The sequence below is a fragment of the Bactrocera neohumeralis genome, chromosome 4 (assembly GCF_024586455.1).
Source record: "Bactrocera neohumeralis isolate Rockhampton chromosome 4, APGP_CSIRO_Bneo_wtdbg2-racon-allhic-juicebox.fasta_v2, whole genome shotgun sequence".
Classification (NCBI taxonomy): domain Eukaryota; kingdom Metazoa; phylum Arthropoda; class Insecta; order Diptera; family Tephritidae; genus Bactrocera; species Bactrocera neohumeralis.
The window spans coordinates 24,549,635-24,576,269 of record NC_065921.1 but is presented as its reverse complement, the minus strand read 5'-3'; the positions used below and the strand labels follow the sequence as shown (position 1 = coordinate 24,576,269).

The following is a 26,635-nucleotide window of genomic DNA, read 5'->3' as shown; positions in this document are numbered from 1 at the left end:
TATAAAAATGAGAATTTCAAGGTGCTTACTGTATTTTCGTTTGCGCTTTCGATACTCATCGTCACTGCCGCTCTGCCCTGACGGCCAGCTGGGCTTGTAGCGCTGTTTGTTCTTCTCGCGGCCGCGCGATGAAGACTTCGTTGTGGTGCAGCAACCAGTCGGCGCCACACTGGAACCAGTCGATGTCGAAGTCATGCGGTTCAGCTTGGCCGTATCCGCAGGTACCGCCGCGCCGCCCACAATAACTCCATTGGCGTTGCCATTGCGCACGCGCGAACCGTTAAGCGGCACAACAGCCGTGGTGCCGTCGGTAATGCCGGCAGCCGTGGTAGCCTGGTACACCGTAGTAGCTGGCGAAAACGTCTTAGTAGCAGCTGTGCTGCCGTTAATTGTGGTGCGGTGTGCGGGCAATTGATTTTGTGCGTTAGATGGCGCTGCTGGCGCGGCGTAGCCAGACGCAGTGAATTTTTTTGTATTGAAACTATCTACTAATTGATCACTATGACTAATATTACACGGCAATGTCCCGCTCACTGCGCCGGCGCCATCAGCTGACGTTGCGGGCACAAAAGGCGCTTGCACTATTTGTGGTGTCGGCAGCAAACGATTGCGCCCCATGCCGCCGACTACTAACAGACTTGTGCTTTTCGATTTGAAACGATCGCCCAGCATGAAGGCACCAACACCACCACCACCGCCGCCTGCTGCGGTTGGCGAGCAGATGGGTGCGTGCAGCGACAAGGAGTCGCTTTGATTCAACAAAGTGCTAACGGTCAAATTGGCGCTCTCCTCCGAGGTATTCTGACGCGAAATGTAACGTGAGTAGGCGGACATGTCGCCAAAGTCACCCGCACCGCCGTAAGTGCTGTCCGTATAAGACACTTGATGGCGAAAGATGTGCTGTTTGGTTTGGGTAATCTTATTGCTGGTGGGGACTGTTGTGATTTCGCTACCGACAATGGTGGTGTAGGCGCCAGCTCTGGGCGCTGCGGTGTAAGGAACGGCAGTGGTGGGCGTAATTATATGCTTCGTAGTTGTAGCGGCCTGCATGGCATTGTTAATGCTAACTGTCGTCTGTGCCAGTGGTAGCATTGGCATTGGCTCCGTTGCTGGTGCCGGTATCGTGGCGATCAAATGTCGTGGCAGTACGGGGCTGCATTGTGCACTAATCGATTTGGCTTCGAGTATGCGCAAGCGTTTTGCCAGTCGTGCACGTTCGTAAATGAGTGAGGCAGTTTCGTCTGGTATGATCTCGGCGCCGCCAAAACTTACCGTACAACGTGAGCTGCCGAACGATAAACTCTCGATGCTGTCGCGTAGCGAAGTCAAGCTATCGTCGGCCATCGTCGACGTATGTAAGCGTGCGCCGGTCCCGTTCTCATAACCACTGGCCAATGAAGTGGTGTCATAGGTACGCTCCAGCAGCGAAACGGGTAAACCACCGTTGCCACCATTGCCATTACTATTGCCGTTACCATTAATGACCGAGACCGAACGTCTATGTGTGGCAGCACGTGAGTCGCCGGAGCCCGAGCTCGATGTCATCACCTCAGCTGGTGTATGCGTCTGCGCGCGTACTAACAAGCTGCGCCTTACCATAGTCTGTCCACCAGCAGCGCCAGCACCGCTTACATCATTCTTCTCCGAAGAATTGCTCAGTGTGCTGGCCACGCTATCATCAGCCGGCTGTCCGCCTGCAGCACCGTGTGCAGTAGTCAGCTGCGTTTTAACCTTCTGCGTCTTCGTTAGCGTGGCACGTGCCAACTGCGAGCGATGACTACCATTCGAAGCCGAGGCCGAGGTTGAGAATACCTCTATTTCATCGCCATCCTTTCTGCCGCTACTACCGCTTGTTCGCTTTGCTGCAGTCTTTGTGCTACGTAATGCGGTCGGTGACGCCATCATTGCGTCAAACTCGCCACGCATGAAAACATCGGGTTCGCTATCGCCGCGCAACTTACGCGAACCACCGAAAAGTTTGCGACTAAAAAATATGCGTCCAATGGACTTACGTTTCATGCGTTTGGCACGCTTCCGCTCCTCACACTCACGCTTGATGGCCATCACTTTCTTCTGCAGCAGTGTGCTGAATATTACCTCGTAGGTGAGCGCTCGTTGCAGGTCTTCGAGCGTGTCGTTCGTACTAACCGCTTTGTCCACCTTCATAAGCACACGTGGCGTTGGACTGTCATCGTCGTTAGGTAGTTCGTTCACCTGCTCTTCAAGTCTGACCCGTTGGGTCTCCAATTCAGTTGTGTCCTCTGTCAACCCCTCTATTGGTTCTTCGAACATGCTTTCAGTTGGACTTTTGTCTTCACCTACTGCACTTCCGCGTGGCTTCGATTTGCCATCAAAATTCCTAGGCAGCTGTTCTAAGCTTGTTCTCTCTAAGATTCCGACGTTCCCAGCGTCTTTTACAAGCTTTCTACCGTCTTCTTTCTTTGGCTCAATCATGTTTTCTTCCTCCATGTTTCTTTCTCTGTAACCTCTTTTGTTTTTTACTTGTTACTATAATATGTCAATACTCTGCCTCTCTCGAAATAACATTCTCACCACTCCGTTTGTGTCGAGTATTTTTTGTGGTATCTGTAGACTTTGCAAAAATGGTGTTAGCAGTACGGCAGCTTGTTCTTTCTTTATAAAACTTGTGCTTTGTTGTTGCTGTTCTTCAATAGTTAGTATGCGTTTGCTTGTGCCCTCTCTACTCTTGTCTCTTCTGTCCGTCTGCCTCAACATTTTTCCATTGTTTCATGACATTAGCTGATTTATTTGTTGTTTTTGTTCTTCTTTGGAGTATTGTTTTTGTTGTGACATCTGTAAAACATTTATATTGCCCTCTCTTTGCCCGTTTCTGCTGCGCTCAATCGCATTGGAATGTCATTCGTATTCAAATATGTTTTTACTCTTTTTGTTGTTGTTATTTCTTGTTAGTGATTTATTACACTGGGTGCATATGTTGCCACATGTGTGAGTTATTCAAGTCATCTCAATTGAAATCCCTTCGCTTTTCCTTTCTTTTTCTCAGCTTTGAGGATTCTATTAGTTTGCGGCTGTTTGAGTGGCACTTGGACACAATCGCAATCACTCAATTCTTCTCAAGATCGCTCGGTTGTCTGAGGCAGTTGTAGTTTATCTGAAAAACGAAAGGAAAACGGAGTATGAAACTAATAGCTGTAGAAGTGTTGCTATTGATAAAGGATTGAGATGTAATCATTTCAGAATGGGCGAGAATAAGTTTGAGTTTTGAAGTGACTTCGAAGTGAAGTTATCAAGCGCACTTTTTCATAATCCGAAACGAAATCGATAAACAACAAAATTGAAAAACGTATAAAGACTGAGTATTGTGCGAGATAATCACAATGTTGTAAAAAAAAATTGTACTGGTTGATCCATTTCAAGGTTCCCTACTTTTTTAAAGAAAAACACAGAAACCACAAATTTAATAGGGAATTTTTATTCTCTTCGAAAAAACATTCCTTGGCATTTAGTTTTTGAAAATTATCTCTTTCAAATGTTGGCAGCGGCTACGTCTAAAATGGTTTATCCATTTAGTCTAATTTTCGATGACTTGTTCTATCATTTCTACTGGGAACTGGCGAATGACATGCGTGATATATTGCTCCAAGGCCTGAATCCAAGCAGATATACAGCATACACTTTAGACTTTACATATCTCCACAGGAAAAGGTCTAAGTCTGTATAATATCACGCGATCTTGGTGACCAATTGACCGGGCCAAATCGTGAAATTATCTGCTCACCAAAGTGATCTCTCAATTAATCCATTGATTGATGCGATATGTGGGAAGTGACGTCGTCTTGTTGAAACCAAATGGCACCGCGATCACAAGGTTTAATTTCAGGTATCAAATAATGGATTATCATAGGGCGATAACGTTACGTTCTCACCGTCATCATTTTTGAAGAAATATGGACCGATGATACCCCGGCTCACAAATCATACCAAACCGTTGTTCAACGCTATTTTGCTAGATTCGCTAGATTGATTGCACTAACAGCCACTAGTTCGAAAAACTCCTTACGTTTCTCTCTGGGTCAGAAGTCAGTTGCAAAAAATGGGATTATTGACCAGCGCTTGCTGAGTTCACTGGATGTTCAATGCCAGAACGCAAGGAGATATTGGAAAACCGACTCTCTTTAAATTGGTTGCATAGGAAAATGGTAGCCCGGCCTAGCAAGCGTAAGGGCTTTGCAGTATCCGACCATTCCGCTGAAGTTATCGCTACTGATATCATGCATTCTTTGACTAGTTTATAGCGGACAAATAGCAAGCTCAAAGTCAGAATAGCCACTCGACATCCGAAGTGACTGCACAACTCTCAGAATTAAGCTGCACTTCTGATCAGTTCATCTACTGCTACCATCAGAGCAGCCAGATCTGCTTGAAATACGCTACATTGGTGTGACATTTTAAAACTGGAGTTTATAAAGAGCTTCTTACAGAAGACTCCACCTTCTACTCTCCCCATAACTTCGATCTATTCGTGAAGGCTGCAGTGAGCTGCCTTTCTCCAACGGCTTCGGCTCGCCCATTAATCCCTCGAATCAGTGATCTGGACTGTAAGGAGTGAAAGCAATGGAAAATTTCATTGCGTCCGTGCTCTGAGCCCCTCAAATAGCCAGCATCCATAACTCTAAAAGCAGATGCTTGGCTTCCAAGAGAGCTTCCTATTAAAGATAAGAGACAGGTACTTCCCCCCGTTCGTTGAAGAATAGAGCCCCAACGAGGGATCTCCGAGTACAATTCGGTTTTATTTGGATTTATGGCTAATTCATTACTCCCTGCACTTCTTGGTTACCACATTCACATAAATACCTTTGGGTTAGATCGTAAAGGGTGTTTAGGAATTTTCCAGGCGGCCTCATTCCTTCAAAAGGTCATTCATCACTAGTACTCAGAGCAAAGGGGAAAGGACAGCTCCATGCAGGTGGCATCCGTCTTAAGAAAAATTTCAACCTTAAGTGTTCCTTCAATGCAAATGATGTTCATTTGTTATCATTATTTTTTTTTATTTATTTTTTAATTATGTGGCAACTCATCACAGTATTTTCCAGTATTTACATATTGACAATGCCAACCTTGAGATATGCCAACCATGTGAAATCTATCTTATTCAGCCTTCCAATTAATATAATGTATATTAAACTGTATGTTTTCTGAAACGAGTCTAGCTCGATAAGTTTATTTTAAACTTTAATTTACGTCTGGTGGCAACCCTTATTACTAATATTTTAAACTGCTGGTCTTCTTAAATAATTTTAGGTCAATACAAGTTCCAAACTAATTTTTTTCTTCTGTCATTTTTATTGATTTGAAGTTTTAAATAAGTGGCAACACCACTTATAATTATGCTTTAACTATAAGATTTTGAGCTTGTTAAATTTGTTGGAAATACTGCAATATTTCATGTAATCACAATTCACAATAATATCTGCTACAAAAGTATTCTATCTTTTCATTATTACAATTTATAAATAAGTGGCAGCTCTTTTAGTACTTTTATTGCTCTAAGCGTTAAAGAAATTTAAGTTGAAAACCATTTTGTATATAGTAATTTATTTTAATTTGAATTCTTTCCGAATTTAGTTATTTTAAATAACCAGGTGGCAACTCTGTTACATTTTTTTATGGTAAAGTTGTTTTTTAATTTATGATAAAAAAACCAAAAAGAACTAACTTTACTATTTATATTAAAAGTTTTTCTCACATAAAATTTGAAAAGGTGGCAACCCTTATAAATAATTCTTTAAACTACTAGTCTTCTTGAAAATTTTGAATTCAATAAAAGTTTTAGAAACGAAATTATTTGTAATTTTTATAGATTTAAAGTTTAAATAAGTGGCAACACTCCTAAGATATAATGTGTGGCAACACGTGAGCTTCTAAACTTGCAAAATTTGTTGACAATACTGCAATATTTTCATTAAGGATACGTTCAGCTTTTCATTATTACAATTTAGAAATATGTAGGTGGCAACTCTCTTAGTACTTTTTTTGCTATTAACATAAAACAATTTTAGGTTGATAGCCATTTTGTGTAATTTATTTTAATTTTAATTCTTTCCGAATTTAGTTTTCTTTTAATAATCAGGTGGCAACTTTGTTAAATCTTTTTTAATAGTTAACTCGTTTTTAATTTATGAAAAATAAAAATCAAAAAAATTAAACACTTTACTATTTATATTAAAAGCTTTTCTCATATAAAATTCGAAAATGTGGCAACGCTTAAAAAAATTTACTAGAAACCATATGAAAATTAAATCGTGCAATATGAGAACAGTTTTTAAATTGGCCAGTTTAAACTATGACTCTGTTCCCCATGTCATTGGCGTGATGGAATTTTGTTGCGTAACACAATTTCGTTGCAATTCAACTATTTCTCAAAAAAGTTAGTCCTAAAACAGAAATAATAGAAATTATTTTAAATTATTGCAGCCAATTAATTATATATTCCCTTCGGCTTTCGGCTTTCAATTGTCGAGACGAGATTAGGCATGCAAATCTACAAGCGATTACAAATAATCGGCCATTAATCAAATTAAATGTCAATGCATTCTGAACTGCATAAGCTACTTGCAATTATCAGCTCATTTGCGCAAATACAGTGGCATGTGTGTGAATGTGCATGCATAAGGAGGCCAGGTGCACTTGCAACAATGACAATGCAACATCTTCGCAAATTCCCACAGACATCACCAGTTGACTTGAATATGCCCCAAAGACGTGCAAGTCAAGTTAGCGACACTTGCTTCAACTATGCATGCGAACAGCTGTGACACACACACACACTTCAGCTCGCAACCACACACACACGCTTGCCTGGTGCACTGCCGTCAGTTATCTGCTCTTCAAATGATTGTGGGAAATCCCCAACTGCTCTTGATGTGTGCGCGACTTGGTGTTGTTGCAGACAGCCGCAGGCCGCAAGACTACAGTTATTAGCGTTGCCGCAAGTTGATTCAACAACAGCAATAACAACAACACTCACAATAAGATCAGGCATATGCGTTTTGGTTAAAAGCGACCGCCAACAGCTGTGCCACATCAGTGTCAGCGCGCCAATCGTTGCACTAACGGTAAGGTGGGCATGTTCAGGCAATCCGTCAATCAGCCGGTTGGGCGAGAGCAAGCCACTGATGCGTTTAATAATATTATATTGTGCCAACTGGGAAGCAGTCGAGTGGTAAATCAGTTTCCAGTTGTTGTTGGAAATCGAAAATGTTTAATGCCACGAATTAAATAACTGTCCAAGTGGAATTCCTGCAGAATTGTTTGGCATTTCATCATGGAAAGTCTTACGCCTGAACAACGTTTACAAAGCGTTTAACTTTGTTACAAACATTCTCGTTCTGTAAAAAATGTGTTTTGCTTGCTTCGCTCAACTTATGGTCAACATAATCGGCCTACTGATCGTACTATTCGTAACACCATCACCCATCTTGAGAACCAGCCTTTATTATTTGATAATATTCCGACCGAATAGATCAAGTCCATTTCACGTCGAGACCTTGAACTGAAAGCGTACAAAATACAGTTTGTGCAAGCATTGACGCCGTTGGACCTTAGCCGACATTTTCGAGTAAAATTTTGCTCTGCGATGTGGCCCATTTCTGGCTCAATTGGTATGTAAACAAACAAAATTTCCGCATTTAGGAAAACCAACCCAAAAAGATTAAAGAGCTGCCTTTTCATCCAGACCAACGGTTTGGTGTGATTCATCGGTCAATATATCCTCAAAACTGATGCCGATGTGATATCATATTATCATTAGACTTTTCCTGTGGTGGCCAACATTTGAAAGAGATAATCTTCAAAACATAAATGGCAAAGAATGTTCTTTCGAATGATGACAAATATTCTCCATAAATTTTGAAGATTCTGTATTATTTCTTTAAAAAAGTAGAGAACCCCGAAATGTATCACCCGTTCATATGTAAAGATGCCTTAAATTGGTAAATTCGGATTAAAACTTTTTCCCTACATACCTAAATAAGATCCCCCACATTCCTAATATTAATTGTTTTAGCAAAAATAAGTAAACATATAATTTTTGGAATACCACGAATTACGAGTATCGAGTATGCCTGAGTAATATTTTTGCAACCAGCTCAGACCTAGGCAAATGTTCGAGTAGTTTTTATATCATGAATATATAATATTTACTATATACATATTACGAACGGAGTCATCTTAGAGCAGTGTATGCTAACCTATACCTACTAACTGTCCTCCAAAGCATACTTTGCTATATAACATTCAGTCTTCTGTATGCAAGAACACATAGGAAAATAACTTAAGCTCGTTTTTCTACTCAAATGAATCACACTGTCGAATTGACTAAGGGGAAGGCAACCCTATCCGTGTTTATTTCAATATGACCTCGTCTGCATAATGTAAATATTTTTTAAATGATTGTTGTGATATGAGTTTGGCATTTCTCCAAAATTAAATCTAAAGTAAAAATATGTGTACCCAAATAAAAAAAGTACGGAGTTGCCACCTAACCTTAAAAGCTTTTCTATTTTGTAATTTTATTAAATAGCGGTTTTACAATTGGTGGCGGTTATAAATAACTGCATATTGGCTTAAGGTAATAATTAAGTTGGAATGGGGCTGCCATACTATTTAAATATTAAATTGGTATTTAACAGAGTAGGCTTTTCCGAAAACAAAACTCGTAGTACAACATTTATTAATATTCACACTTTAAATTTATTTCTAGCCAGATAAAAAATACGGTGTTGCCATCTGTTTTTATACGAATTTTTTGAAAATAATATTAAACAGTAAAATTAATATTAGTTACGGGTATAAATATCTGAATATTAGCTTACTCCGATGTTTAAGTCAGAGCGGTGTTGCCACGTTTTTCCAATGTCTAAAATAATATCTAACAGAAAGTTAATTAGTGTAATGTAGACGTTAAATGCCAGTTTATGAAAAAAAATTTAATACTAAATATGACTAAGTGATGTTGCCACCTTATTTACCGGATAAGAAAAGGTGTTGCCACCTGTTTTTAAATATATATATAATATTAAACTGAATAATTAATATTAGCTGAAGATATAAATATCTGAATATTAGCGCACCCTGACGTTAAAGCAGTGTTGCCACATTTTTCGTATATCTAACAAAAAATATTTAGTATAATTTAGGCATTAAATGGTTGTTGTATAAAAAAATTAAAAAAAAAAATTAATAAAAAATATTACTACATATGTATGTGATGTTGCCACATGATTTAAAATACTTTGAGTATTTCTTTTGCAAGAAATTATAAATATAATGCTCGCACAAAAGTGAAAGTCCAATAAGTATTATTATTACTCTATATAAATAGGTGTAGCCTGATAAAAACAGTGCGATGCTGCCACTTATTTTGAAATACATTTTTCTTTTAATAATATTAAATTGAATATTTACGAATCATTGAATATACATATAAATAAGTGAATATGGAAAAAAGCTGCTGTTTTAGTTATAACAGTGTTGCCACACTTTTTATTATTTGAACTTGTATTTAATAAGAAAATAATTAGTGTAAATAGGCATTGAATTAAAAAAAAAAAAACATTTTATAATGTTGCCACCTGAATTAAAATACTTCGACTGTCACTCTCGGATTAATTATAACTCGCGTGACTATCAAATGAGTAATTAAATATTAATTAATGGTAATTAATTACACTCTGAACTTGAAAATTAAATGAGCATTTGGAAGCGTATTAATAATAATGTTTTTTTAAGCTAAACAAAATTCAAAATATTTGTGAAAAACTTCGAAAAATTCGTGCCGTTTATACGTTGCCACATTTATGCGAAATTTTTAATTTTTATATACCGTTATTTCTATGCTCGAAAGCAACTGCAACTGAAATAGTTTTCCGTCGTGTGCCACAAGCACTAACTAAGCTAATAAGTGGCATTTAATATATATACATACATACATACATATATACACACACACTAGTTTATTGCCGCTACGCACAGCGCAACTGCTCGAACAGCAGGTAAAAGAACAACAATAACAAGCGATATCATTTAAAATTTGAACAGTTGCCAACAATGTTGCAAGCACAGCTGACACAAACACGCAAATTTGTGGACACCGACAACAATAACAACAACAACATCAACTATATTATAGGTGAGGAAGCAATAGCAGTTATAATAACAATAGGAAGCAACAACAACAACGAGAGCGCATTGTGGCAACAGACAAGTGTGCCACAAGAGTACGAAGAGAGTTCATAGCGCGTATTGCCGCGGGCGGTGATGTTGTGTGTGTTTGCTAAGTGCTCGCCTGTGTACGCCGGGGCGTATGAGCAACGCATAGCAATTATATCGCATTTTTGTATGTTTATTATTTTTGTATGCCTGTATGTGCATGCAAATCGTGCGATTTATTGGTTGAAAAACAATTTACACACGTGTGTGTTCATGCTGTGGTATCCAATATCTAGTTTACTGGCAGCGACTTTGTTTTCAGAAACAGCTGAATAACCAAATAAATGGCACATAGATAGTTTTGTGATAGAGGATTAAGATATTAATTGTTGATATAACTTTTTATGGCAGTAAAAAAGTTTACTAGTATCGTAGAAATATGTGCTTTTGTGAGCGAAAGTCGAACTAAAATTAAGCTGTCATCAGCATTTATTTAATGATTTTATGAGTTTTGGTAGTTTTACTGCTTATAAACGTCAATATGAGAAACTTGTGAAAAAATTTTGGGTAGTTTGCATACTTCATAGTGCATTCTAACTATTCATGTATATGAATTTTAGAAAAGAGGGTTAAACTAGTTTGTTAAAATTGTCTAATGGAAAAGGCTTTGTGCTTCGTTTACTTTCTTAAAGGGCACACCTAATGGCACAACCAAAATAAAAATCGATTTTTGAGAATATAAGAGAAAATTACTGTATAAATTAATTCAGGATACTAGGAGCTATATCTATACAAAGTATTTTCACAACACACAATAAATTTTCGAAGCAAAATATTGAATGTTAGTCGATTTATTATAATCATCGAATGAAAGCTAAAAAAATTCTCTACCTGAAATTATCGTCCTCCGATTGAAAACAATTAAATATTAACAAAATGGCGGCGTCTTACCAACAAATTTAATTTTACCAAATATTTTAGACGTTTCTCACTGATTATAGCAACCCTCCAACTTTTCGATACCATTTTTGTAGTACGATTTGTTCTTTGCTTCAAAATATGCTTTAATTTCTTCTGAGCGAGCATTCTTTTGGGATTTGAGAACAGAAAATAGTCGTTGGGATATCAGATCTAGGGGATATGGTGGCTGCGGAAGCATTTCGAAGCGCAATGCTTGGATTTTTGCCATCGTTTTCGCTGACTTGTGACACGATGCATTATCTTGGTGAAGCAGTACTTTCTTTTGCTTCAAATTCGCCATTTTTCGGCGACTTCGTTCTTCATATTGTTAATAACGCTATGAAATAGCCGCTTTTGTTGTTTCTTCTTTTTTCAAGGTAGTCAGTAAAAGGTATTCAATGCACATCCTAAAATACAGACGACATTAACCTGTCAGCCAACTGTTGCGTTTTTCCACGCTTTGGACTATTGTCTATTGGACTTTGGAGTGAAATGAGGAAGCCATGTTTCATTCTTTGTCGCATATCGACGATAATTTATGGTTCTTTGATGTTTTCACTGGTGTTCACTGGTGCTCATTTCACCACTTCTAAACATGGTAAGCTATTCTTCATGGTTGATTTCGCTGATACAGGATCCAGGTAGTGTTCATAGGTCCAAACTTTGGCTGAAACTGTATTTTCCCTTCCAAAAAGCAAACTTTCCTCAACATGCTGAATTTTTATCCATTGTTTTTAGTCTAACCTTATTCCAGAAAAAATAAAATATGAGGTTGATTAAAGAAGTTCTGAGGAGCTTCGTTGTTTCGCTCACGATAAAAGATGATTTCTTAGAACACTTAATATGAAGGAAGAGAAATTTGCGAGGATAATTCAATGCCACTCAGATCTGCAGTTCGAAATATTTTCTCCATGAGCAGATTGAAGAAGTCGCACTACAGTATGCTTGATAGAACCCTATATGCGGTGCTGAGAAGACTTGTCCCTCGATAGTTGGCTCCGATTGTGGGGTCTCCCTTTTTGTAGATTGGGCAGAGCACAGTTAAATTCCAATCGTTGGGCATCCTTTCGTCTGACCATAGTTTACAAAGAAGCTGATGCATGCTCCTTATCCGTTCTTCGCCGCCGAGTTTGAATAGCTCGGCCGGCAAGCCATTGGTTCTCGCCGCTTTGTTGTATTCGAATTTCTTCATGGTCGGGAAATGGAACGTCTGCTACATCGTCATCGATTGGGAAATCGGTTTCACCATCTTCCGGTGTTGTGCTTTCACTACCATTCAGCATGTTGGAGAAGTGTTCTCTACATAATTTCAGTATGGTCTTGCATCAGTCACTAGATCACCTTCTAGGGGTTTTACGAGTGTATGCTTCGATCTTGAAATCTTCTGTTAGTCACCGCATCTTTTCGTAAAATTTTCGAGCGTTACCCCTGTCGGCCAGCTTGTTAAGCACTTCGAACTCACGCATATTGGCCTCTCTCTTTTTTTGCAAATGCGACTCGCTTCTCGTTTCAACACTGCGCATCTATCACATCCTGTACGTGTTGGGGTCGGTTGTAATGTTGCTTATACCGAGATGCTCCTTTAGCTGCCTCTTGTGATTGCAGCTTCTTCACCTTCCTTGTGTTTGTTGATATGCGCCCTTTGCTTCATTAGAGGCAGGTGCGTCTGTTCGCTGCAACAAGATACTTCGTTTAAGACCGGAAGTCGTGGGCTGCTTGAGCTTTATGTAAAAGAAAAAATTTGTGGCCACTCCCAAGTGAATGGCTCCATATTTTCGTCTATCTTGGAACAACATCGTCAGCCTCGAAATCCAACGCAGAATAACTTTTGCCACCAAATGCTACTTCGGACTGAGTATGCAATTGAAATCCTCTCTCGACGAACAAAGACCAAATTCTACAAGACACCAACATTCCGCTGGTGGAAGTAGAGGAAGTGGATGACTTTCACTCTGTTGGAAAGACCTGGCTACACTTGGAATTTCCAATAAAGAAGAAGAATTCAATGCCACTCTGTCCTTATCCCCGAAGTTAGTTTAAAAATGTCCCCTATATACCCGACTTCGATTTCAGCTCAGAAACACCTGTAATTTTCACATTTATCAACCTTCCAGAAACTTTAGAACTATACAGCCAGACCTAAGAGTTTATAACCGATTTACTTAAGCCTTCCTATATTTGAATAAAAATTCCAATATTTTTGTGTAGTTTAATTTCAGCAATCTTGGCAAGATTTAGTTTTTTTATCCAACCTCGACTTCCGGACTTAGTTTGCTATTGCAACATAAAGGCGAATATGGCTCAATCTTTAATATTCAAACAATTTATTAGCAAATTTATTAAAGCTGAAGTCAAGCACTTCATACAAGTGTGGCAATAACTAAAGTACTTAGCTCGCCATTAAAAGCTTCCTAGTTTATCTTCTAGTGCTAATATATTAGTGCGCTTAAAATATAATCTAAATTTTATCGCAACATAAACTTTTTATTACCCAGATTATTCAGCTAAATCAACAATCGCATATAGCAGCTCATATATGTATATATGTATTCTCATATCTACTCCAACATAATCTGCACACCTCCGCTTGCACCCATATGCCTGAATATGCACACGACTAATATGCTGGCAAAAACTTTGCACCACCCGAAGACAGCAAGGAGTTACTGAAATTGTGCAAACTTTGCCTAAACCACTAAATCAACAAAGCGCAGTTGGCTGCCGGAGAGACTTGCTCCCATTTCGTGAAATAGAATTTTAAGTTCAGTTATTTGGTAATTGATGTATGCATCCCCAAACCAGCGGTGACAACAACCACTAATAACAATGAACACACAAATAAATTTTATTGCGAATGCAAAACGAGTATTATTGCAATCGGAGTGGCAAAAACTAGAACATGAACTAAAGCAATTTAGAAATAATTTTAGTCTAATAATAATCTAGCTGAAGAACTTTATTTATGAATGAGTTTGGGTGCTAAGTGGTTCGATTTTTGAGAGGGAGAGAAGCATTTGACGGTCGAAGGTGTGAAACTGGGCTAAAATATTATAAGTTACTGCAAAGAAAAAGTCCTATGAATTTCTTGTAAAAGAAGTCTTGAAATTTAAAAAAAATAGTTATTTTTTAAATAAAGTTCCATGTCCAGACATTGCAGCCGGTTGATTTACAGAGAGCCAAAAAAATTTAATAATCGCGTTTCCAGGAACTGTTCTGAGAATCATTCTTAATAATGTTCCCTAAGAGACTAAGGGTCTAAGGTCTTTAGGGATCATAAAATTTGGTTTGTACTATATATCACATATCTGCCTGAGATATATAAGTAAATAAACGAAAATTGTACCGCGAACTATGGTCTATTGTGCTCTCTCCTAAGTCACAACGACTTACTTAGCTCCAGCAAAAATAAATTCCAATGTATTGCTAGGTGCTATTGAGGCAATGTGACCTCTATTTGAAAACGTGGATCCAAGAGCCTTTATCCTCCGTCTACAGACTGCCTGTCAGTCCATCAGCAGGTGTTTTGGAGTTTCAGGCTCCATATCGCAGAATCGGAAATTTGCACAAGACGCTAGGCCCATGTTATTATGGCGCAAAGATGTGCCAAGAAAAAGAAGAAGAGAGAGAGAGCGATAAGTGGATGAAGAAAGAAACAGAGAGGGGAGTGAGAAGGAGAGTTATATAGGTAGAAAGAGAGAAGTGTAGGTATAGAGGGAGATTGAGATGAATGCAGAAGTCAAGAGAGAGAAGATAGAGGTATATATAGAATTAATCAGATATAGAGATAGAAAGACATGTGTAGATATATTGAAGAGATGAACTCATTCGACTATTAGTAGAGATTCAGCCAAGGCTTTTAAAAACATGATCACAGATAAACTAATAGTTCACGAATTCAAGACTAACTCGTGCAGAAGGCAGCTTTAAGTGATTTTTTTTTGTAAGAAATTGCCTAATTGGTTCTTGTAAAATAAATATGGTTAATCAATTTCGAAATATATTGCCGGTTTTAAATACTAAATTAATTATTTAATTTTTGAGTGAAGAAAATTTAGCAATTTAGGTATTCTAAAGGCTCTCTTAAGACGAAAATTTCTATGCTCCTTATCGATTTTAATGTAGTTCAAGGCACACCTAGTGTGCAGGAAAAAAAAACTTAATATTTTTGTCATCGTCACCTAAAATGCAAAATAGGGTATCATAAAAAAATTTGAATTTAGTTTTTTAGCATAAAATTTTCAGCTTCTCCTGTCAGATTTAACAACTTTATAACCAAAACTCAATTTTTTTCAATTTGAGAGGTTCCCATTATATCGTTTTTCCTTCGCCTGTAAACTTATGAATAGGGATTTAACGTTATATTGCATTTTAGGTGACGATATATATATCTTTATTTATTTATATGATGTGCCGTATCGGACCCAATATCAGCGTTCCGCATAGATTTGTTATATGTCATGGAAGAGGAAGCTTGTTGATGTCTGTTATGTCAAATAATTGTTTTCAAGCGGAGTTTGTTGAGCCGAAATTCAACAATTTTAGAAAAATTGGTAATTCTCAGCTTCATTTTGAATCTACAAATTTAATACCATTAAATATGGCATGAGTATAAAATCTTAAGAAGCCTGCTGTTACAATCTATTTTCTTAAATGTAATTATTCATAAATTCTAAAAGCACAGTATGTGATTTTAGTATTTCATTAATATTATTGCAATAATATGAATTATTAGTTTCGACTTCGCCTTGACAGCAAAGCAACTTAGTACAAAATATTACTCATACGCAGTGTACCACCAAGAGTGTTAAATAATTACTACAGCAGAAATGCATATGAATATTTGGTTTTGTTGCTTTTGCTACAAAAATAAAATCAATATTTGTAAGTTAATGCGTTCTTATGTATGTATGTATGGGTGTATGTATATATGTATGTATGTGTGTATATGTTTGTAAAGCAGTCAGTTGTGAAATCAAGTAAAAATTCAGTTGCAATGGCAAAATATGCGACTGACGTCTAAATGACCGAGCACGTCAGCAGACCCAATGAATTGATCGATTATGAAAAAGCCAGTTGAAGTAATGTAGTTTTGCTACTTTTTGTATGCAAGTGGGATTTATATGGGAATTTCGAGGTATAGTATAGCATATAGTATGTAAATGAATATTCGGGTGAGCTAAAAAGCAACAATTAAATGTCCATGTTTTTCAATTATTCAACCGTGAACAGTATTATAAAAGTTTTAAATGTACGAATTATTGAATTGAAAAAAAAGGAAAAACTTACTGGTTTAGATTTTTTTTTTTTGAAATTCTATGCCACGTAATAAACTGAGTTAGAAAAGTAATGGTATTTTTAATAAAAAAAAAATAAGTTGAAATTTTTGCTTTGGAGGGATATTTTCGTAACCTGAATAAGGTATAAAAAAGTTTTCCACGAAGTTTGTAACACCTAAGAGAAAACGTCGGAGATAGTATTAAGAGTATATGTATAAATGATTAGCTTGTGTTGTATGTTTGTATATACCCCCCAGTTCTTAAGATATCGATCTGAAAGTTTGCCCTCGTTCTTTTTTCTCAAAGAGCTGCTCATTGGTCGGAACTACCGATATCGCACCAAAAAGCATATAGCTACCATAGAAACGGACTGATCGGTATGAAGTGCTTGTATGGAAAACTTTTTCATCAGACGAGATATCTTCACCAAATTTGGTAAAAGTTATTGTCTCAGATAATGATACGACCGCGGAAGAAATTGTTTAGCTCAGAGCACTATAGCATATAGCTGCCATACAAGCAAATCGATCTAAATACAGTTCTGGTATGGAAAACTTTTTTATCTTAAGAGATATCTTCACAAAATTTGGCTTAGGTTATTATCTAAAGCAACTTTACAATATCCGCAGAAATTATGCAAATCGGACCAATATAGCATATAGCTGCCATATAAATCAAATGGTCGGTATGAAGTTCTTGTATGGCAAACTTTTTTGTTTTAAGGGATATCCTCACAAAACTTAGTACGAAATATTGTCTAAAGCAAAGGTAAAATCTGCGTAGATATTGTATAGATCGGACTACTATAGCATATAGCTGCCATACAAACAAATCGATCTAAATACAGTTCTGGTATGGAAAACTTTTTCATTTGATATTATATCTTTACAAAATTTAGCATAAATTATTATCTGAGGCAACTCTAAAATATTTGCAAAAATTAGCCAGATCGGACTACTATATCATATAGCTGTTAAGCAAAACGGGCCAATCAAACTCAAAGTAGGATATTTGTATACCCTTTTATGCCATTTATAATGCAACTGTGTAGATTATTATAACGGGGTTTCTGCTTTTCTCTGTTTATCGGCTCCGCTTAATCCATAAATTCGCCAAGTCAGTTTTGGGCTCACCCTAATGCATACATATATAGAATAAAATATATAAGAAAAATTTTACTTTTTTCTTGCATGCATATGCATGTTAAAGCCATTAGTGCTATGTATGGGTTTGTAAGATGACAATATACATATAAACATATATGTATGTATGTATACACATATTTATGTATGTATATTTGTATGTAAGAAACCATCTGTTTTAATACGCCAACACCCTGTTAGGAGGTCAACGCAAATACCAAGCACCTCAACTAAATATTAATCGAGCGCATTAAAAATAGAAGCACTATTATAGTGGTCGCATACTAGTTGTTGTAGTTGTTGTAATAGTAAAAGCGCTTAGCTTCACAAGTAACAGTAGGTGCACGTACATATGTACCCATGCAGATGAGTTAAACTACACCCACGTTGCAATAAGTGCTTATTTTGTAGTTGTTGTTGCCATTTAGCTGCGCTTGCGGTGAGTTCGACGCCTGGCGTTATTAATACAAAATTCATGCCAATCGCTGAGCACCACGCGCTAATCACTTTGCAATGCCGTTACCGGCGTTACGTCTCTTGCCCATAAATGGAAGCAGAGTGAGGAAAGGGCAACTGAACAAAAACAAAAACCGAAAGAAAAACAAATAGCAAAAAGTGCGGCAAAGTACTCGAAGTGAAGTCGCTCACATATGCAAGCACATCCGCATTAATTTGCGCACAAGTGTGTGTGTGTGCGTGTGTGTTTGTTGTTATGCAGGTCAAGGCCACTAAGGTTGGCCGAGCAAGCCAGCAGGCAGCCATCGCAGCCGCCTGACAGCCATTGGGTGCAATTTAAATTTGTTTGTGCCCTCGAATAACGGCACAATCGATGTAACCCAATCATATGTGCGAGTCACATGCTGCCACACACACATTCGCACGCACATACACACACATCGGAATGGTTTTGCCCTTTTGATTGTCATACGAATTTAATTTCCTGACATATGAAAACAAATGCGGCTGGCAACCAAACTGTTTATGTGCCACAATTTGTGGCAATAAGTGAAAGCGAATTGAATTTCATGGAGTTTTGCAAATAGCTTGAATACCTTTCTTTTTTTCTTGTGCAAGCCGAGCATTGCCGGAAGACCATGCGAAGCTATAATACCTTTTTCACTTACACACACACATACAGCCTCACATATACATACATGGAAGTGAGTCTACAAAGCGACACAAAGTTTTCACGTTAAAGCATATAGTTTCCCGCCGCTGACAGCCTTAAAGAACTTTCGAGTAAAGGTTCGCTTTTGAAAGCGTCTCCCCGCTTGTGTGCCGCTGAAAACTGCAAAAGCGGAAATAAAGCAAAAAGCTACCTTTTCAGGGTTATTACACGCTGCGTGTGTATTGGTAAAGGCGTTGAAAGCCTACTCTTGCAATACTGCTTGTTATATGTGTGTCTGTGTGTGTATGCTGGAAAGGACATATTCAAAGATTTGGCCCAATGTCATTATATGAATAAAATAAGGTTCAATCAAATGTGGCTAGGCAATGTCAAAAGGAAAATCACAACAAAGAGACACACACACACATGCATACTAAGTTTCAAATGTATGTGTTATTTAAGCTATAATCGATGGAAAGAAATGTCAAGGGTTTTTTGGTAGGCAACAAAATTTGGGGAAAATCAAAATGGTGACTAGAAAATAATAAAAATAAATCCAGAAAAAAAATATTTACCTCCGCCGCACCGAAAGTATAAGTGCATTTTTCAAAGCATAAAAAGGTATGAAAAGATATTTACTCAGATTTTTATTGGTCAGTTTGTACTGCAGCTATACGCTACAGTGGTCCGATCTGAATAATTTGTTCGGAGATTGCAGAATTTCTTTTAGTAACTGATCGTTCAGTTTATAAGGCAGCTATATGCTATAGTTAACCGATCTGAACAATAATCTATAAACAATAAATTTCGTGAATATATCTTGTCAAATGTGAAAGTTTTCCATACAAGAACTTGATTCCGATCGTTCAGTTTGTATGACAGCTATATGCTATAGTTAACCGATCTGAACAAAGTCTTCGCAGATTACATTGTTGCCTTAGAAAATAGTATGTGCCAACTTTGGTGAAGATACCTTGTCAAATGTGAAAGTTTTCCATACAAGAACTTGATTTCCGATCGTTTAGTTTGTCTGCCAGCTAGACGCCATAGTGGTCCCATAGTGACGCTTTTTATAAATGAACTAATTTTTGAATATAAAAACGCGTGTGCAAGATCTCAGAACGATATCTCAAAAACTGAGGAACTCATGCGCATATTTACATATATACAGACGGACGAATCGATAAACGGCTCCAACGTTCCCTTCTGGATGTTGAAACTTCGTGGCAAACTTAATTTATCCTGTTGAGTGTATAAAAAATTCAGAGCTGTGATGCAAGAGTCTAGCACACATCTACTTTCCTGATTCTTTCGCAATAAAAATCTTCCTTCACTACTTAACTTCTATATTAAATGATTTGCCTGTACTTCTAAGAAAATAAGTCAAGAGACCCAATCTTATCAAGAAAAAAAAATGGATGTTTTTTTTTTTAATTTCTAGGCCAGAATACCCCCTTAAGGTGCAAGCAAGCGAGAGGATCGTAATCCAAACAATATTATAGATAATAGGTTGTCAAAAAAGTCTTGCGGTATTTTCGCTAGTTGGCGCTGAAAGCGCGAAGTTCTAGTTTTATTCGTCGCATCGGGTCATGCTATACTTTTTGAAAGCTCATTTCACGCGCTAACACGTGTTTGATTGATTGTCGTTTCTTTTAAGTCGTTCGTGAGTTATAGCGTCGCAAACATGGAGCAAAATAAAGAGAAAATACGGCATATTTTACAGTACTACTACGATAAAGGCAAAAATGTATCTGAAGCCGCCAATAAAATTTGTGTAGTTTATGGACCCGATACAGTTTCCATTTCCACCGCACAACGATGGTTTCAACATTTTCGTTCTGGTGTAGAGGTGGTCGCCACGCTCCGGAAGTCCTCTCGTCGAAAATTGCGATAAAATCGCTGAATTGGTCGAAAGAGACCGGCATAGTAGCAGCCGTAGCATCGGTCAAGAGCTGGGCATGAGTCATCAAAAATTCATTTCAATTTCAATAAAAAACAAAAAAATCAATAAAAATACCGCAAGACTTTTTTGACAACCCAATATAAGTACATTAGAGTGTTTTTTTTTAAGTATTAATTTTTTACAATCCCGTCACGAGATTTCCTTAGAAATACCCTAAAAAAAATTCCCTGAAAAGAACTGGACCAAGGCATGTAAAAATTATCCATACAAAATACACTACAATCGTAATTTTTTATCTTTAAATTCCTACAGATCAGAGGTGTTTTATGGCATCGCTTTGTCTAATTTTCAAACCGGCTTCGATAAAGAGCCGGTTGTTAAATTGTATGCCTCTAAAGTATTCAGTTATTGATTTATCGCTTTTTTAGTAGTTTTAACAGTACCGATATATGGGAAAGGAGCGGAATTATCATACGATTTCATCCACTTTCACATTGTCAGTAAGAGTTCTTATAATATTTGCTCTAAGTGAAATTGGTGTTGTAGCTTTAGTGGCTTATTTCCATCAAACCAATTAGAGGACGGGACCACGCCCACTTTTTTTTAAAATGATGCCGCTAATTACTGCGATCGCCTGCGCCAAATTACAGTTACATTTCCTAATTTAGTGCTTAGTTATGGCATTTTATAATTTTTTTTAATAGCGGTTTGTGAGCCTTTCCATTACAATTAAGAGCTTATACTTGGAGAGACTTTCTTAGAAGTGTCTAAGAACTTATTTTCCAAGCAAAAATTAATAGCTTTTTTACTTATGCTATCTTAACAAAATTGTTGGTTAGCTTCAACTCATTAACTAACAAGTTGCTTATATCATAGCCTTCTCGATTAGCTAAAATATCTAACTTCAAATCGATGTACCATAAAGTAATTATTTATATGAACGTCAAAAGCTGGTCAGGGTAATTTAGGCAGTGAGCTCATTATAATCTGTGCAGCAAATAAAGCTCTGAATTAAATTTATTTCTGCTTCCGTCGAGCGCCTTTTATTATGTGAATGCAATTGTGCTCATCAGGATATATATTTACCAAAATAACAATTGAGCATATATACTTATAAATATGTGGAGTTATTGTGTAACTGCTACTAACTAATATTTGTCCGCGTGCATATTCTCCGGCTCAAGCTACCTTAACTATTTAAGAACTCTAATTTATTTTTAATCCTTTTGGCCTGGCTTCAGCCTTTGTGCACTCAACAAATGCACTGACAAAAGTATAGCTTAACAGTTTATTTTAATTTATGAGCCAAGTATTCGACTTGGAATTCGAAATTGGCAACAACAATCTCAAAACTACACCGTGGCTTTATTTAACATTTGTTCTGAATTCTTCAAGCCTTAAGGTAGTAGTCTGGTATATATGCCTATTTTCATGACTTCTTTGTAGGGTGGTTTTTTATAGGAAAATAAAAATGAATTATCTTGAATATTTAGAGTGTTTTTATTTATATATTGAACATATAAAAAAATGTTTTTGAAAAAATTTAATACTTTATTACTATTATTATTGTCACTCGAAGTTGGAACCTCAAAAAAAAAATACAAATCGGTGGCCCGGGTGATTTTGGCTCTTGACGTTATCTGAAATCAAATATTCTTGATTATTCTTAATCTATAGACATGTCATTCTGGTCGGAACTACTAAAGTTAAATTTCAAGGGTAAATAACAAAATGGCAGACTTTGAAAAAGAGTCCTTTTTATTTTAGCAAATAAAGAGTAGTAAAATAAAAAGTGGTGGTAAAAGTAGTGGTGAAAAAACTCTGGTTAGTACCGACGAGAACTATAAATGTGTAGAACAGCCTGTTAAAATTTGAAAGCAATCGGTTCAGTAGAAAAAAAGTTAGGACCCGGGCCGACCAGAAAAACAATGTTTTGAGAAAAACGCGTTCAAAGTTCAACAACTCCGAGAGAGAGGACTCCGAGGCGCTCTAGGAAACTCGTTATAACTTCCGAAATATTTCGAATTTCTGTCTGAAATTTACACAGTATATGCTCAAGACATTGTACTTTCAAATTAAGCAAAAAAAGTTTCGATTTTTTGAACTCAAGTTACCAGACTACTACCTTAAACAAAAGCAAGATCAGAAATTTTATTGTACATTTCTTTGAAAATTGTATTACGAAAGCTATAAGCGATTCTTTATAAATGTGTGACAAATATATGAAACTTACTCAAATTGAGATTCGATTATTTTAGTAACAAGTTATCAAATAATTTACGCCGCGTAATGCAGCAAACCTAAAATCACAAAGTTGAAAGTTAGAAAATGTTGAAATGCTTTTTTCAAGCAAACCCTTAATTGACTCTTACTTCAGGGAATTAAATCGCATAACTAATTAAAAAAATTTAATTTAACAATTTTAAAAAATGAATTCACCCTACAGCTATTTATTACGCTTGGGTATAATGATTGTTTCCGGTCGACGATTAGTTTTGTAGAATTAAAGGTCAATCGCATAGAAAATTCTTCTGTATGTTTGTAAGTATGTAGTTTACTGACAGGAATTCACTAAATATTTAATTAGTAGAAAATATGCGCCATAAAAGGGGAAGAAGTATATAGCATGGAATTTATACATACGTACGAGTACAGTTTAAAGCTGAGTAAAAAAGACTGTTTAAAATTTAATATGTTCCTTGCTACCAAAGCGCGGAGTGCAGCAATATGTTTAGTGCTATTTTATATATTGAACATACCATGTTAAGAATATTAAATAAGATAAGATAAGAAATATGTAAAAACACATGCAGTCCACTAACAGTAAATATCTATGTTCAAAAACTATTTGAAGATATGCTGTTGTGCTAAAAATCAAAAAAGAAATCAACTTAAGCAAATTATTCAAAATTTCAAAATTTTAATACAAATTGCCTGTTATATAATTACTGTAAAGGACGATGACACAGATATTAAGGAGCGTCACTAACACAAAGATAGCTGGACAACTCTTTAAGTAACTGACTTAGAAGTTATTGATAATTTTTGGGTACAGAAAAACAATTTCCTTGATTTTTCTACATAAATAACAGATCAATTGAAAAGTTCCCGGTCCACCATAGCAAAATTCGTTTTTTTATTAAACATAGTTCCCTTCAAGGGATAGCGATCCTAGAGCATTTCGATCCTGCCCTTAAGGGGGGAGCCTGCTTTAGAGGCTTAAAAAATTCGATTTTTTGATGATTTTTTTGCGAAGGAAAGAAATAATTGTTTAAATCGAAATTTTTAGGGTTTATAGTTATATGTTTAAACATCATTCATAGATTTTTTGGATACAAAATCTTTGATATTCTGCCTTTGGGAAGCAATTGCCCGATGCATCTCGCATGTGCATTTGTCGGACGGCGGGCAGGATGCAGGTCGCAATTTCTAGTCGGAAACAAAAAATTCAAAGAGAGTTCATATTTTTTAATAATTTATCTTCTAGTTTAACTAAAAAAATTCCAAAAAAAAATTAAAAGTTTAAAATTTTTTCACCCCAAAAATTATTTAAAAAATAGTGGTTTTTGACCAAAAAAATTTGACTTGTTGTCCCATGTTGTTTAAAATTATGTTCGAACTTGATTTTTCTTTTCTTTTCAATTCCATACGACGTTTAGTTTTTTTCTATCCTGCCCGCCAATTAAGAAAAATGGTAAAAATGAAAAACCGAGAAATCGTCAAAGTTTTCTCTTTCTACCCAAGCGCTCATATGTCTGCTAGACGCTCGGTCACTATTTCCCTTCTAGCTTCGAAAAAATTTCGAGTTCCCATCTATAACTTTGGGGACATATTCTTATAGATTATTTTTAAAGAGATTTAAGTAAAAAAAAATCGATTTTTTGAAGCTTCTAAAGCAGGCTCCCCCCTTAAAGTAGACCACAGTTTCGGCGACCACCTCTTCATTCGACGAAAATTTTTTGGTTCGAAGCCCAATTCATGGCTTTCTGCTAACGTTTTTTACTCCACTTACTTTTCAACTCCAAACACGGCTCTGAATCATCAATTCAACGTTGTTTTTGGTCAAAAGTGAGCACCCCTCTAGTGTTTCGTCGGTAATAACCTCTTTTGGGCGTCCATTGGTTTCACCGTCTTCGGTGTTCATTTTATTACGTATAAACTTAGCATACCAATCCTTGGTTGATTTTCCTGGGTCAGTGTGCAGAAACTCATTATCAAGCCAAGTTTTTGCTTCAACTGCATTTTCTCCCTTCTAAAAGCCAAACTTCCTCAACATGCGGAATTTGCATTTTTTTTCACAATAACAAAATTGGGTTCACTCAAAATGATAAAATTCAAGAACTAGTGATCCGAAAGCTGTCAAGCTTCTACACGTGCTTTTCGAAGGTTAGAGCTAACTAAAACTCGCATCGATTTAACTCTAGTGGCAACATCAATGTGTGAGGGTACCTGTTATTAAACTTCCGAATGTATTTCCAGCAAAAATCTATTCTCTAATATTTGAATACTTCGGAAGTGATTTAGAAATAGTAGCAACCCCCATTTATAGCACAGTAAAAATATCACTCGGTTGCAAATGAAGTTTTCTGGATTCATTTAAATGGATAAAGAGTGCAGAATTTTACTAAATTATTCTTCAATAAATTGAAAAGATATTAATCATACCAAGAGCTGTCCTCATATTTAGTGATTAGAGATCAAAACAAATTTTAATCATGGAAAATTACTTTATTGGCTTTCAAAATATTCTCCATTAAGATCTAGGTTTCCAAACGTTTGAACGAAATGTCGAAGCACTTTTGCCATTATGATGGAGCTACCGCCAAATCTGCTAGTTCCAAAAGTGCCTATAGTAGCCTCAATCTCTTAGTAGGTCACATGCCGAACTTGCAATATCAGTTTGCTTATAGCATCAACGGTTTTCGGAAAGATAGCTGATTTTAGACTGCATTCATGAAATGCGTTTTGGTGTGATCTACGACCTCGATTGGATTTATCATATCATAGAGAAACACTGTTACTTGATTGAGCTTGATCACTAAAAATTAAATGCACTCTTGATGAGTTAATCCACGTCGAAAGTTGTGTACAATAATGGTATGAAAATATTTGCGCTTTAATTCCATTCTTTGGTCGAGAAGAATATTTTAAGTTACTCTAAACAACACAAAAAGCGCTCGTATGTCAAAACTTGCTAAGTACATATAACATCAAAAATGCCCTTACGATAAAGTTGTGAATTGCCAGATTGCATGTAGGTTTGCCTAGTTCCCGCAATATAAAAAAACGGAACCAAGACAGATAAACGGTAAAAACCATGGCTAATTCTGGCCTTTTTAGGCGGATATCGAGGTTTCCTACTGGACGTTACAGACTTCGTGCCGAACTTAATATCTGTTCGAGGTATAAATATGTGCCGCACTCAGGATTTCCAATAAATTTAATTAAGGTTATGTTTTTTAATAAATCGGTCTTATGTATGTCACCCCATTTTTTATTAGTCTTCCTTAATTTAATCCTTAGTGACCCACACATTTTTGCTTCAAAACTAGCTCAATACCAACCTAATTATAGCAAAATATATATAAAAACACATGCACACGTACATATACATACAGAGCTATGAATAAACAATCAACGATGGCTTTCTATGGCTAAGCATTCCCAGACAAAGAACACAAAACCGAAAAGGAAATGTAGAACAAACGAAGCCAAGTGAAAGTCACTTGTTACTTGCACATTTACGTCACAACACAAAATAAACAAATGCCATATGCAAACACACACATACACACATCGACACATAAGAATGAATAAAGTATAACTGAGGGAACGTATGAAAATGAGATAGACAAAAGAGGAGCAAATGAAAAGCGAAACAAAAACAAACACACTACAAGCAACAGTTCAGAGATTTTCTAGCACATAGTCAGACGAGAATAAATCAACGAAGCAGAGAAAGTACACAAAAGCGCGACAAACGCCAAGAACATAGCCGTTCAGAAGACCGTTAAGCTGCTGCTCGTAAAAGTTGAGGCAACACTGCTGGCGTGTT

The 26,635-nt window shown here is 36.7% G+C and overlaps 1 protein-coding gene across 1 annotated transcript in view; it reads right to left on the bottom strand.

Annotated features, from left to right (window-relative positions):
- Positions 1-26,635, bottom strand: part of LOC126757301 (uncharacterized) — a 427,179-nt gene that overhangs the window by 342,737 nt on the left and 57,807 nt on the right. The window contains exon 2 of the mRNA XM_050471088.1: positions 30-3,133. Within this exon, the coding sequence (XP_050327045.1) occupies positions 30-2,469 (2,440 nt within the window). The 5' untranslated portion in view covers positions 2,470-3,133. The remainder of the gene's footprint in view (positions 1-29; positions 3,134-26,635) is intronic.